General features: G+C 40.6%; 1 protein-coding gene across 1 annotated transcript in view; it reads right to left on the bottom strand.

Moving 5' to 3' along the window:
- MYH7B (myosin heavy chain 7B) overlaps positions 1 to 15,561 on the bottom strand; it is a 46,758-nt gene that overhangs the window by 21,571 nt on the left and 9,626 nt on the right. The window contains exons 10-21 of the mRNA XM_018569087.1: positions 14,779 to 14,877; positions 12,325 to 12,428; positions 10,780 to 10,918; positions 10,546 to 10,664; positions 8,507 to 8,656; positions 7,818 to 7,988; positions 7,158 to 7,337; positions 5,961 to 6,093; positions 5,189 to 5,262; positions 2,400 to 2,487; positions 1,400 to 1,517; positions 629 to 752 (exon numbers count right to left, since the gene is read on the bottom strand). Coding sequence (XP_018424589.1) covers positions 629 to 752; positions 1,400 to 1,517; positions 2,400 to 2,487; positions 5,189 to 5,262; positions 5,961 to 6,093; positions 7,158 to 7,337; positions 7,818 to 7,988; positions 8,507 to 8,656; positions 10,546 to 10,664; positions 10,780 to 10,918; positions 12,325 to 12,428; positions 14,779 to 14,877 — 1,499 coding nt within the window. The remainder of the gene's footprint in view (positions 1 to 628; positions 753 to 1,399; positions 1,518 to 2,399; positions 2,488 to 5,188; positions 5,263 to 5,960; positions 6,094 to 7,157; positions 7,338 to 7,817; positions 7,989 to 8,506; positions 8,657 to 10,545; positions 10,665 to 10,779; positions 10,919 to 12,324; positions 12,429 to 14,778; positions 14,878 to 15,561) is intronic.

Below are 15,561 nucleotides of genomic sequence, written 5' to 3'. Positions count from 1 at the left end.
AGTTTTAGTTTCATGCAGAATCAACTGGTCATCTGAGCACTGGCCCTGATATCCTGTTTTAGGGTGGCTCCTTTTCCTTGTAGGGTCCTATAGAGCCTCCCTTGTGCACTGCAATGCCTGGGAGAAAAACTGAAGAGCTTAGCAGGTAGGCTGTAATCTCTGTATTATTCTTTAGGCTAATTATACATTTTTACTGGAGTGTACCTTATATTATGGTTTAAACACCTACATAGGCAGCCTTTGTGAGACTGAAATTCCAATTCATAGCATCCAAAACATAACTATGCCTATTTATTATGCATGCCCCAAGCCTAAACTTAAGTCCAGTGCATGTTTTGTAGGTAACCTCACATATACCCAGTTGAAGGATACCAACATAATATGAACTACTGGTGGGGCTTGAAAAGAGGTTTAGAAAAAAATGCTCCAGCACATTGCTCCATAATGTGAGAAGCCAAAGGGGCTGTGCGTATGGGACTCTGGAATGCTGAGTTGATGAGCATTCTGTTAGTGGGCATGAGCAGCTTACCTAGGTAACAGAGACATGTATCTTATGATGCCTGCTATTAATTTTGTTCACTTTACGTTCTTCTTTTTAAAATTGTAGTTTTAAGCAGAGGAAAAGTACCTTAGTGTGTCCAAATTTGTATTGAGTGTGGTCAATGTCCAGTGACCCCAGTAATTTTTCTGTGGCTTTTCTGCTGTCTACAAATTTGTCATCTGGGATGGCACTGGGGTTGAGGATCCGATACCTGTATAAAAAAAAGAGTTGTAGAGTTTTAATATCATAAATAACTATGGAGATTTGTTTTAAGGTATTTTGTTATATTTGTGTTTGGGGTAAAAAATTGTACTAATGGCTGTATGCCATAGCACCAGCATATGCTTCTCTGCATACGCTTGCTTCCAAATGTTGCATTTAAATTGGGTGTAGATGGAAAGCCAACTTTCTAGAACAGGGGTAGGCAAACTTCGGACCTCCAGTTGTGGTGAAACTACTGATCCAATCCCACCTCTGGCTCTGGAAGTCATACCTGCAATGTCTAATGTGATTTTTAGTTTCACCACAGCTGAAGGGATAGGGTTTAGCTACCCATTTTCTAGAGTGTCCTCATGATCATCCCAGCTTTCCTCCTCTGTAGCTACTACCCTACTGATCAAAGCTTATATATAGATCTTAATATTTTAAATGGCCTTGAATCTAAGTGTAGGAGAATACAGGTAGAAGGTTTTTTACCCCTCATACTGTATACCCAACTTGTGTTAAATCTATGCTTTCCAAACCACTAGCAATTCCCTAATCCATTTACTTTAAACTAAAAAAGTATTTATAGCTTGGCTTGGAGTCAAATTCCCAGGACTGGCCTGCACATGGATGAATGTGTTTTCTTTCACTTACCTCTGCTTGAACTCTGCATACAGGAGCCTGTTGGGATATCCCTTTCGACAAATTCTAATACCCTCAAGGACACCATTACACCTCAGCTGGTGAAGAACCATGAATGGATCCATGACACCTAGGGAAAAGGACAGTTCTATAGATAATACTGCAAACCGCCGTGTTCATGAAAGTTTTAAGTACAGCTGATTTCAGCATATACATGTCTGTTTCATTATTAGCCCTCCTCTGTGAACTGGAAACCTTTCACAAACCTGCTAAACCTAAAAAAAACTAAACCTATGATGAAAAATGCAGAAGGAAAAGTTCCACTCAGTGCAAACCATGTGTCAGAATGTTCAGAAGATCCAGCCAGTTGAGATTATTTGCAAGTCACAAGATCGGACATGGTCCTCCTAAGCCTCTCTGTTGGCTCATCATTATTTTTTGCTGGAAATGTAAACTTCAGCTGCCAATATCTCTAAATTTACAGATCATTTTAACATGTGTTTTTCACTGAAGTGAAACATTCTGCATGTATAGATGCATCTCTTACTAAAAATGGGTTTGATGTGACTTTTCCAGTTTGACATGCTTTCTCTTACATATTTATATTATGGTATTAATAGTATATCTACTACAATGACTCTGCCTAACGGCTTAACAGTTGTCGAGATAAGATATCGGCTGCTTAGGGAGTGCATTGTTTTCAGTAAGTCGGATGGCTCATAGACTTGCACTGTGGGTAGGAGCAGTAAAGCTCAGCCACCATGTAGCACTGCAAAGTAGTAAGAAGAGCCTCAGTACGTAATTAGCAAATATGGCTGTCCCTATATATATAATTACAAACTATACAAGAAGACAGGGTTCTCAATACATTAACAGACATTCCCAAAGCTGGTGTCTATATTTGAAAACCAAAATACATTCCCTTGAAGAAGACGTTGCATTTTACTTCACCTGCCACACAATGTATGAATTGTCACTTGGCTTGCTGGTACAATGACCAGTGTGAGGTTACCTGGAGTTTTGCTCTCATTAGGGATGATACATCTCACAAAATGAGGCTGAGTTGACTTCAGATTCGTCATCAGTTTATTCAGATTCTCCTGCACAAGAAAAACATAAAAGTAAGCAAAGTTCTGTCTGGATAGATTTTTTGTGCATTGGGTTTATCAGTTTACCCCCAAAGTTGTTTTTATTAGGGTATTATTATATTGGGAGTTCAGGATTTGTTTTCTTTTATTGTTATTAATAGGTTGATGTCACTTGATGGCATTTAACTTGATAATTCTAAGAGCTGAAAAATAATGCAGTAACCTAAGCACATTCTACAGGTGGTATATCATTACTTTTTCCTGTATATTTTTCTAGAAATACTTACATAAAAAAAAGAAGAAACTTTCAGTTTGCTGCACACCTAAAATATTTCCTTGCCTTATCTAAGCTCTGGTTTTGTTGCCTTTTTACCAGTCTGGGTTTACATATTTGGTGCAAGCTGAAATTCAGTCACAGGCAAAAGGCTGTTCACCATTAAAAATGTTATATTTTTTTGTTTTAGCCAGATGTGTACTTAGTTATATAGTTGCAAAAAGACACATATTGATTAGGTTTAATCAAAAGACACAAAAAAAAACAAACACATTTTTAAAACCCCAAACCCACAGTCAATCTATAGCAAGGCAAAAAAAATCCCTTATAAAATATAATCAAACAGGAAAAAAAGCATTTCTGATCTCCAAAAGGACATGGATATTTCCTGGATAAATAATGTATGGTGTTATTTCATATCAAGATGAATAGCCAATTATATTCTGTGCCTATAGAAAGGTCTGCAGGGTTGAAAACTCCTTTCCTCCAGACAAAACAAACAAAAATGTCTGCTGCTGCTGAAATAAAACCAAGATATTTCAGCCAATGCCAAGGGCAAGGTCCTCACCTACCACACTCACCATCTGTTAAGTCCCAACTCCAACATAAACAATTGTTTTAGCATTGTAGAGTGAGAAAAATTAAGAACTTCAATCAGGTTTTTAATTTGTCATTTTGTTTTTTAGTGGCAAGATTTCCTGCCACTCCTCATTTTCTGCCCTCCGTTACAAGGACAGAAAGTTGGGTCAAATCTGTGTAATGGAGATGCCATAAAACACCCTTTTAGTAAAGTGTATTAGTATTCATGTCAGATTTATTTTGCCTCCTGTGTCTAGTTAGGGAGATATTCCCTCACTTTCTGTTTTGGTGAAAGTTTGTGTATCATGGAGGGACAGGGTGCGGCTGAGGCAGGAAATAGGAAATGGAACTTTGCAGTTTGGAATGAGGGCACATTTTTAACCTGCACCTGGGATGCAGTCATCTTAGCGGAGTCGGCATTTGGGATGTGAGCAGTGTTTGTTTGCTTTAGATTACAAATATTCTCCCAATTGCTTAAAGCTGGCTCCAAGACCAGTAACTGACCCATTATGTGACCACTGATCAGTAAGCTCTTGGTTTCTGCTCCCATTACAGCTCCCTACAGGGATTCCCCCCTTCTCTCTCTGCATCCCCAGCACTGGCGAGAGCTACACACCGGGGCAGGGGCGGAAATGACTGGCTCTGGCTCTCAACTGTGCACAGAGAGGCACGGCCAGCTGGCTATTAGCCAGCCAGGGTGGATCCCGACAATAATGTTGGGATCCTTCTCCAACATGGTGCAGCTCTGCCTTTTTAAGCCAATTGCAGGCATTAGCCCACTATTGGCTGTCTTTGGGTCAAAGAAGTTAGTAGAATTAGTAAATGTACTCCTGTAACCCAAAAGAGCGGTAAAGCCCAAAAAAAAGATTGACTTTACTTCTCTTTTAAGATATACTACCTCTGTTGCCAATAACATGCTAAGGATTCTACTTTTTATTCTCAAACCTGAAGATAAGACAGAGACAATCTATTAAGCTGCTATGGGGAATGCCAAGGGTTCTTCTTTCAGAAACTTTGCATTGCCCAATGTGTGTTTTGAGTTGACAGACAAATCACGTGGCTCAATGACCTTGGGCAAAAGATTGTAGCAGCTGTTAGGTAATGACATATAGCCAGCATGCCCTGCCAGTCAGTGCTATGTAAACTGTAAACTGTGTGCACTGGATCCAGATGACGAGATCCTTACCGCATCCTACAGCTTGTTCCGTCTGTCTTCCACCTGTTGTGCAGAGCGGGAAGCAGTACAGACTTAAAGTGATGTTCAAGAAATGGCTTTAACTAAACATCACTGCAAGTCTTAACGGCTTCACACTCAAGGAGACGATACTGTACAGATGAGATACTTGGCAGTGGTAAATGGTATATAGATTCGTCAAAACACCTTTTTTGACAGTCTGAACAAAACAAATCCCTTAAAGTGACACTAAACGCATGAGTTAAATCTTAAAAATGCATTCAAGTACCTCAACTATTAACAAAACTGTACCTTATTGTATGTGTTGTAAAGTTGCCACCACTCCAAGCTCGCTCCTGTGATGGACTAACACCATCCAAGGAGTGAGCTTGAGCCGTGGCTACTTTACACCACACAGGGACCATAAGGAACAAAAGTGGCCACCCTCCAGAAGGAAGGACAATGTCATTGATTTGAGGTTCTACATCCGAGTGATACACAAATAGGGCACCCTTCCTTTGGAAGGGACCTTGTGTCTCCCTGAAACATTGGCTTATTCTATGTGAAATGATTATGCAATAAAACTATCCTTATTCTGTACACATTGAGCTGTTAAATGCTGGTGACTTCTTATTCTAGAGTTCCACAATAACACCAGGTAAGCTTCAATATAATATGTTGTTTACCTTGTGAAGTTGAGACACGGTCTGGAATGAAGCCGCCTTCTTGCGTTTTTCCTTTACTCCTGCCTTATGTTCATCTGCAGTACCAAAAAATAATTGAAAAGATTCAATGTGAAGTACAAGTAATTTTTATAAGCTGACTCTTGCTTCAAACTCCGTACAAAGCGACTGTGGATTCTTACTATGTTTTTAACTGTTTTAATGATGTAATTAAGAATGACAACATGCAATATGGACCTTGGGAATACGCTGTCCTTTTACAATAGCAAATCTCTTAAAGCTGAACTCCAGACAAATAAATACATTTAAATGAGCTGTTTTATTTCTGTCTATCCATTTCTGGCATTCAGCCCAATCTGGCAGGAGAGAAGACCTTATTTTTCTCTGATGCCGTTGGCTAGCACTTTCAGCTCTTGTCCCTCTCCCAGCCTGTGACTGGACAAGGAAAGGAGAAGCAGCAAACTGATGAGCTGATCTTGCTGGTCTCTCCTCCTATCAGCATGGTCTTTGCACTGAAACACCAGTAAGGGTTTCCCTCTCCTATTCTAGAATTTAGTATACAGGGACTGCAGAAGGCTGATCCAAAATTCATGTACTCTATTTGCATTTAACAAAAATGATGTACTAATTAATACAGAGCTGCATTCATTTGCCTATTTTATAATTGCCAGACGTTTAGATTGAACCTACTTCTGTAAGTCATGATGGGTGTTTGCATGTAGGGGTGGACCAGAATGGAAGAGATGAAAATGTGATAATCCTAGGAGTGATGTACCTAAGTAGGAGCTGATGTACTTTTCATAAAGACTGCCCAGCAGTTTGTTGGAGGCTTTCTGGAACACTCCCACCACAGTTTCATTTAGTGGATCCTTATTCTTCTCCAGCCATCCCATGATGTTATAGGGAACCTGTTCAAACAAGTCTGTTGTCAGTTTAAAATAATTGTATTTGTAAAGTTTGAAGTGAACCCGTGCTTTACCCTTACAGCAATAGGCTAACTTAATGGCGGAAGCTTCCCTTTCTTCAGCTGCTTCCACTTCACTTTACTTTTTCGCTGCACCACAGAGCATTGAGGGAAAGAAACAAGTGGATATGGATTGCAGCTTACACAGGGCCAAGGACACGCTCCTTACACCCCCCCTTGACAGCACTGGGTTCCTTGCTATTGACCATTCAAAGACCCAGCACTGCATCCTGCCTGCAAGCACAAATGGCATGTGCATTTCTTTTCTAATGTATGACTATAATTGCTACTGATTTATTACTTACATTTGGGCTTGAGTGCACTGTAAACTAGAGCAACTCCTTTATTCCCATTCTACCCTTAATGTGGTCTCAAATGGGTTTAAAGCTGAGCACCAGGATAGATCTTTTCACATTTCTAGCTGTAACTCCCCACCTGAGCCCTGCCCACTGTGCCACGATCAAGTCTAACTTTTAGCAAAGTTTGACTTCTGGTACCTTAAATATAACTGTAAATGTATGGTTGTGTGACCTCCAGCAAGACCTCAACTTATCTGCAAGCCACACGTGGTGGGAGGAGAGGAATGCGGCCTGTACACCTCATTGCAGTGGCATGGGCTGCCACTCAGGGACTACATTCGTAGTGGGCATTACTGGGTGGGCTGCAAAAGCATGTTGACTGATGCTTGTAATGCCCACACCTAACTCCACGATGTGAACACCTCATGTAGTGATATGGACCACAGGGGATGCATCATTAATGGACATATTAATAGTCACATTACTGATGAGAGGTTTAAGTGATGCAGGGAGTCATACAGTAGGGAAGAGGTGTGGCTGCTTCTTAAATACACAGCATAACACAAACCCTGCAGCAGCAAAGAGAGAGGGGGAAGAGGAGTAAATTAATGACATATTCAAGAAAGCCATGGGAACAAGATATGTTCTTTGATTGAAATAAGTGGTGCCGGACTCCATCTTTAATAACAAAGGTGAAGAGAAGACTCACCACGCCAGCATAATGCACCAATTCAAAGTGAGGCTCGTATCTGCGTTTCTTGTCTACTTTCGGCTTTTGGAAGTTGGGAGATTTCCCTAAGTGGTTGTCATAAAGCTTGGCTTTAAAGGTCACGTCAGATGCCTTTGGGAACATGCATTCTTCTTCTAGGATAGAAAGGATTCCCATTGGCTAGAGGAGATTAAAAAAAAGGTTGAAATGAAGATATTATTTCTTATAAATAAATAAACTGAAAACAATAAACAAAAATATGAAATGCATCTGGCAATATTATTCATTTCAGCTATGTTAGCAAGTATTCTATTAACATGTCATCTGTAGTATAAGATAGAGTTGGCAAGGTTTGTAGGGTTCACTGAGCCTCACAGAAAAAAGGCCCACCAGTGCACATAGTTGTTCAAAGTCAACACCTAGCAGAATAGGACAACTGCATGTGTTTGTAGATGACTCTATCCGTAAATGTAACCACATTTGTTACCACTGTCATTACCCTATGCCTAAGTACAAAGGAAACATAGGTGAGCAGAAATTGTATGTGTGTGTATGTGTGCCTTAGGTCTGCCATGTGCAGACATTAGTTGCTTGTGATGCCCAGATGAACCTGGATAAGGACATCTAGTTGTTTGGCTGCCTACTTTCTCTACCTCTTACCTTCTCTATGAGGTCAATGCAAGCCTGTAAGTCTAGTCCAAAGTCAATGAAGACCCAATCGATTCCTTCCTTCTTGTACTCTTCCTGCTCCAGCACAAACATGTGGTGGTTGAAAAACTGTTGCAGTTTCTCATTGGTGAAGTTGATGCAGAGCTGCTCAAAGCTGTTATACTGGAAAACAAAACACAGAGGGAATAAGATAGATGCACTAAACTGGATGAAGAATGAAAGAAAGGAGCAGAGAGACCCAAAAAACACCAGTTTGATTTAACTTATGTATAGTGTTGGCTTCTATGCTGTCCAATAGCACTCTGTAACAACAACAACAACATGGAAAGAAAAGGCTCGTTCTTATCTCCATAATGAGAATGAACAGGATTTATAATGATAACCCACTAGGAGGTGTAAGTGCGGTGTAAGTGCGTGAACAAGGGATAAGTCTTGGGGGGCACTGGGTATCTACAGCTGGTTGGGTGACGTTTGAATAGTAGACATGGCCCTTGGACACTGCAGAGGTTGTGCTGGTGGCTCAAGACTGAAAAAGTTTGAGTAGAGTTCGCTAAGATAAAGAATGAAATGAGAATCAAAACAAAGTTGGCTGCTATGAGATTGTGGTGCTATGTGTGTAGCAGTACTGAAGAAAATGTACATAACTCAGCATGTGCATGTGAGGCTAAAATAATCTGTACCTCAAATATTTCAAAGCCAGCGATGTCTAGCACTCCTATGAAGAACTGTCTGGCCAGCTTGGTATCCAGCGTCCTATTAATTCGGCTGACAAGCCACTTGAACATCCGATCATAAGTAGCTTTTGCCAAGGCACCAACTGCATATACCACCTGGAAAAAAAAGAAAGACTCACAGTGGTAAAAATGACCAGCTTTTTTAAAATCATCTATGCATAGCAGATGGAAGGATACTATAATTATGTAGCAGATGGAGGGGTACAGTATTTCATATTTTTAAATTATATTATATTTGAAATTATACCTATCTTGTAAAGAGGCTTATAAATATATGACAATACTTGTTCTTAATTAACTCTGTTCTGGAAAATTTACTGTGCATGGCTGACACAATATTTAACTTACAATACTCAAAACCTTATGTGTTTTTATTGTATTCTTTGTGTTATCTACTTGTAGCCCTGATGAAGGGAGACCCTTTGAACTCTAACATTAACATTAAAAAAAAAATCAGCTTCTGCACTTGACAAAAGCCTGGGGATTCCCTTTCCAATTATGGTCTGTGTCACCATAATTTCCCCTCACTTCCTGTTTGTTCTTACATCAGGATTTGGCAGGATGGTGGGATTATGATGTCAAGGTGTCAAGATGTCCCTGTATCACCCTGAGAAAGGGACCCTATGTGGCCATGAAACGTTGGCTGTACGACTTATGTGACATAATGTAAATAAAACCATGTTGATTCTTTCAACTTTAATGGAGTGCTGGTGCCTCTTCCTGTTTTTTTATGACACCCATCACCTGATTGGAAGTGAGTGTAAAGGTGCCCATACACTGTACGATTCTCGTACGAGAATCGCGGGAAATCCTGCGATCGTACGAGAATCGTACAGTGTATGGAAGGCGTGCGACCGTTTCTACTGTACGGTCGCACGTCTTTTGTCGAACCAGCATGCTCGAAAACCCGCCGAGAATCGTACGATTGTCGGCGGGTTTCTAGCCTGCTCGCTCGGTAGCTGTGGAACGGGTCGGTGTGCGCACGCGCACACTGCACGTTCTGCATTGCGGTCATCGGAAGCCCGCCCCTCAGCCGGGCAGGCTTTCGATGATTGCAAGTACGATCTGCCAGTCCAAGGTGGGCAGATTGTACGAGCTTTCAATAAGCATACGACCATCGCAAGACAAAAGTCTTAAAGGGGAACTATGAGGTGAGTGCTTTTCACTCACCTCATAGTTCTAGCCGACCTGTGACAATGAGACTGTCACAGGTCGGCTCAGTAGATCGGGAGGTGAGCGAACACATATCGGGTTCGCTCGCCTCTCGATCCTGTTACGGCTCTCTGCCGTGACAGGGGGAGGGGCTGGATTCCCCTCTCCCCGCTCCGATCTGCCAGCGCTGACTGGCGGAACGGACGGGGGAGGGGGCGGGTACAGCTGGCTCTGCCTCTAGATAGGCAGAGCCAGCTGTCACTCACGCAGCTGAGCGGATCCCATCATGTAAGTCGTGTTCCGCTCCGGCTGCGGCGTCTCAGTATACCGCGAGCTGTAGCTCGCGGTATACTGAGCTTAGGGTAACGGGAGGACGCTAGTTTGTGTCCTCCCGTTACCCTAAGGAGAACTATGGGGAAAAACACTGACCCCATAGTTCTCCTTTTAAGGTGTATGGGCACCTTAAATCTCCCAAATCAGGAGATTTCCTTGTTCTCTGTGTATCAGTTGGGGGAATTTGCTTTCACTTCCTGTTCTGTAAGACATTTGCCAACTAGACACATAAGTTTTTTGTTTTTTTTTGTCTAAGCAACGATAAATCTTGCAAATGGAGACACAGACAGCAATAAAAAGTTGCCAAAGGCTTTAATCTTTCCACAATCTATCCAAAGGTAAAACCAAATGTTTTTGGCTATACTTGGGATTTTACTTATTGAATTATGTTGCTTCTCTCTGCCACCTGTTATCTTGATTTATTGAGTTAACATCTTTGATCTGCCACTCTCAGGGAGTATAAAGGAAATGCGTATTCATTTGCACCTCTCTTGACTTACCTGCTCCACATTCTGACCTTTGGTCACATACTCATTGCCAATTTTTACTCTGGGATGGAGCAAACCTTTAATGAGATCAGCTGAGCTGATTCCCATTAGATAGGCTGCCTTGTCAGCACCTGGAAATGAAACCAAATTATAAGTAAATCAGGAAGTGGCCATAAAACGGAAGCCAGTGTTGCTTATTATGGGGTCTGAGAGGTGTGCCGTCAAAATATTGCTGAATTCACTCACTTTCAGTGCCGTCCGCTTCAGCCTGCTCCTCCCTCTGCTTCTGTTTAAACTTCATGTTCCCAAAATGCATGACGGCACCAACTATTTTATAGCTGCCTGTTCTCTCCTCTGGGCTGAAACCCAGGATATCCATGGCATGCTGTGAAAGAGAGAACACATAACATGAGAGAGGACATATGCTGATGTGTCTGGACATTGAAATCTGGTTACAATGCACCAAAAATATATATAGAGAAGGTACCTGCAAATCTGTTTTTTGTTCTTCATACATTTTTAGTGGTTGCAGCAATACTTAGCAATACTATGCAATCAGATAATTTATTTACTACAAGTTAGTAATGATACTTTTCAAGGCCTTTCAGTAAAATTGATTACTAGGTGGTTCTAGGCAGTCAAATTTTTTTGCTAAAAATCTAAGGTGTCACTGGTGCTTAGCCAGTTCAGTGGTGAAGTAGTCAAAGGGCCTCTGTACAAGAATAATGTTTGGGCCCCAGATAGATACTGTACATAGATGTAGTGGCCTTTACCATACCCAAACATTTCAAGCTGGGGTCACATAGCGAACTCCCCCTTCACTTCCAGTCCAATTCATGTCCAAGAGCAAAATGTTACAACCATTTTGCTGCCTCACTGCTGGTCATGTAGGAACTGAAGGAGATATTTGCTTCCCAACACCCCTATTATAAACATGTAGCACCATTGTTCACCATTTCTCACCTGCCCTAGAACATAGCAATGCACAGGACAGCAGAAGGGATTTTAGCAATTAACCCACCCACATCTAACATAAATGGGCCCCTAATGCTATACTACTATACATGGTACAATCTGACTATACAATCTTTGCATGATTTACTTTATTATGAGGTACCGTATCAAAAGCCTTAGCGAAATCCAAATATACTTTTACATCGTTTTAATACATTTAAAATATATTAAAGTAAGACCTATCTAAACTATTTAATCAATTTGTATCCAGTGAGGCTGGCGGCATAGCTGTTGGTAGATCTAACATAGATTGTAAAATAACATTGTACCAAGTGTTGTGAGCTTAAGATCCAGTGAGCCCTTGTGCAGTTGCACAGTCTGCACATATTATGTGTTACCGGCTCCTAGAAAAAAGATTAGGCTGAGGGAAAGCTTAATGTTCTAGGTTCAAATGTCTTGCAACAACTCAGAATATCACGACTTAAAGCCTAACTCTGGGCATAAATAGAATAAACAGCATATGTCCCACCCCCTCCAAGGTGCAGAATATAATGCTCATTTTACTAGGGAATGACCTAATACGATCCCCCACCACCACCACCACCACCACCACCACCCGACCCTCCTTCTTCTGCACCATATAGTTTTCCACAAAACTACTTCTACTATTGTCTATGAAATATTAGCACAGCATAACAGCCTTCAGTAACTACAGCAATATTGTTGACATTCACACGCAATGAAAAAGGTTTACTGAATGTTCCTAAGCAAATACTGTGAGACTTCTGATATGAATTTATATCATGGTTTGATGACATATGTTGATAGATCACGTACATCAGTGCCCATAAGCTCTTCCCCGTCATCAAGGTTGTCCACAGTCGTTACGCCTTGTGAACAGAAGTGGTAGTCGTACGGGTTGGTAGAGAGCAGAAGCATGTCTGTAGTAAAACATTTGCAGGTAATTAGAAAACACACATACATTTTACTTTAATGTCACTTAATAGAGATCTGAGGTTCTATATGTTCAGGCCTTCCTATGTATAACTACAGCAATGAGTAGGTGCTTGTATTGTTGAATGTACTGATCCAGCTTCTATTGGGAAATGCATTTATACAGCATACAGAGATATGTTAGACAGCTGTGCACTTCAAACACCTTATGGTAACAGTTTGATGAAGGCCTTGTTCTGTTCCAGTATGACTGTGCCCCTGTGTACAAAACCGGCTCCATAAAGACATGGATTGATGAGTTTGGTATCTAGGGACTTGAGTGACCTGCAAAGAGCCCTGACCTCAACCCTACTGAACAGCTGATGAATTGAAATGACATTTGCGAGCCAGGTTCTCTTATCCAACACAAGTACCTGGCCTCACAAATGCTCTTCTGGCTGAATGGGCGAAAATTCCTCAAGATACACTCCAAAATATTGTGGAAACCACCCCAAAAGATTGGAGAGTGTTATAGCTATAAAGGGGGGACGACTCTATTTAACATCCTTAGTTTTGGAATGTGATATTCAACAAGCTCGTAAAGGTGTATAGATCGACGGTACCAGCACGCAATCCAGAAGATATTGCCTGGGTGCTCCACACAAAATCAGTCATGGAGCAAAGATACATAAGTAGGCACTCAGAGGTCTCCCACAGGAGTAAATTCATAAAAAAAAAGTTCATTTCACTGACATTTTGATCTTCAGAAAGGCTTGAGTGGCCCGCTGAAACGCAGATGAAATAAACCTATTTTTTATGAATTTACTGCTGTGGAAGAGCTGTGAGTGCCTACGGAAACTTTACTATACATATGTAAACACACACAGTATATATGTACTTCACTAAATGCACAGTATACCCATGACACAGGATTCTCAGAGCACCAAGAGTATTTCATAGAGAGCAAAACAGAATGGGGAGAATTTACCAAAACATGTGCAGACAAAATTTGAAGTAGTTGCCAGGGGAAACAAATCAGCTTCTCCCTTTAGTTTGTTCAGTTAAGATTTGAAAATGAGAGAAGCTTATTGGTTGCCGTGCACAACTGCTCCAGATTCTGTCTGCTCCAGTTTTAATAAATTCCCCTCAATGTTTCTGTTTAAAATTTCATTTCTGACTAAATCTTTATATGGAGCCATCTGTATAGGCAAGCAGTCAGAGGGAGGAGGAAGATGTCACTACTCATTCACTTGTGTATGTCTGTTTTAGCTTGAGCTATTGAGCTCTACAATTAAACATGTTTTAGCAAAGGAGCTAAGGAGAGCCTTAAAAACTTGCAAAACAAGAGCTGCATATGAAAATGCAAAATATTCATGTTAAAATTAAAATGTAATGTGTGTAAAATAATATTTTTTCAAAAAGTCCTGACCAGAAAGAAATTATGTATAGACACGCCATACATTCCCACTAAGGCATGCTTATTAGTAGGGTTGCACAGATACCAAGTACAGTACTCGGTACAAGTACGAGAACATGTACCGATACTTTTGAGCTCCAAGACTACACTAGAGACAAATTCAAAAATTAGGAGGCCTCTGTCATTTGTAAGGAGCACACGGAGCTCCCGGGATTTGTACATCTCTGTTTTAATGTACGATTCTGTTTTTATAAATATAAATAAAGTGATGCACAGATACCAGTTTTGCGAGTACGAGTACTGGTACTTGCCGAGTACTTACAAGTATGAGTACTGATACATTTTTGTTTATTGTCATGTGACCGTTTTTCTAAAACAATACAGACTAATGATTTCAGGACAGTGGTGGAGCGCCAGAGCCCAGTCCCAGCTGCAACCGCTACAACCCTGGTAGTTCTAATGAAAATGCCAAGTATCTGCACTGGTACTCAAAAAGTATCTGTGCAACCCTACTTATTAGATAAGTTTGGTGAATTTTAATTAAACTGGCTCCTCACCCCAACCAATATTCCTTGAGGGCTCATTCACACCACATCCAGATCATCTCCACACCAGACCAGATTATTTTCCGGACCCAAAATGCGTCCTATGCTATTTCTGGCCTCTGTTCACACCAGCACAGTCCATTCCAGACCAGACCTGAAAAATACTGCATGTCTCATTTTGTCTGGTCTGGAATGCACTGGAACTGCGGGCAGGTTCACTTCATTTTTGTGTGAACCTGCAGTTAAGGATGACAAATCACTGAGAGCTGCATCTGTTTCTCACAGAATGCAGAAGTTCAGGTGGGGTGTTCATTAATCGAATTATACTGATCTGGCCATCTCATGGACTTCAGATGGTCCATGTTTGTATGTACAGCAGATTTCATATTGTCTTACCTTGAAGCTCTGGCTTTTTCCCAGACAGAATCTGATAATAAATATGATAGCTTCTTTCTCCAGGTTGCTGGAAAATAACTCTTGATTTTTCCAGGAGATCTAAGAGCATAAATAAAATGCAAAATCAGTTTAAGAACTGCAAAGGTGACAGTAATGTATATATAAACCCAGATAATGAACTTCTCTTATTTGCCACCTTTTGAGGGTAATGGAAGCTCCCTTTTACAATCCTAGAGCTGTTCTTGTGCCTAAAAATGGCCCCTTATTGGACTCATTATTTAACTTTTTCCCCCAGAGAGTTTAAAAAAAAGTGGAAAAATTAAAGTATCAGTACAAGGATAATGATCAAATACACACAAAAAAACACATACAAAGAAACTAAGGGGTTTATTTATATAACAAATTGCAGAGCCATTCATCCTCTGAAACTGCTATGTACATTCTTTCTGTGAGTAAGTGTGAAAAAACGTATGTAATTAGTATATTTTCTTTCCAGGTCCAATATGATTAATTCTTAAGAGTAGAGTGAATCAGGAGAAGACTGCATTATATGCCCCTAGATGGAGCTGAGGATTTCAGGAAATATGATCCTCAGCTCCACCTAGTGGCCCTAATGCAGTATTTTCCTGATAATGTATTCAACCCAGAAAGAAAATTTAATAACATTTGTTTTTGTTCCATTTTCACAGAACAAATGTACATGCAGTTTTGATGGCTTTGCAACTTAAAAAAAAAAAAAAATACAACCCTAAATGAAATAAACTGAGCTATGCTAAAACACCC

This window comes from Nanorana parkeri, unplaced genomic scaffold (assembly GCF_000935625.1).
Source record: "Nanorana parkeri isolate BGI_ZX_2015 unplaced genomic scaffold, ASM93562v1 scaffold1284, whole genome shotgun sequence".
Lineage (NCBI taxonomy): Eukaryota > Metazoa > Chordata > Amphibia > Anura > Dicroglossidae > Nanorana > Nanorana parkeri.
Note: the sequence above shows the minus strand (reverse complement) of the source record. Positions and strands in the feature narration are given on the sequence as shown.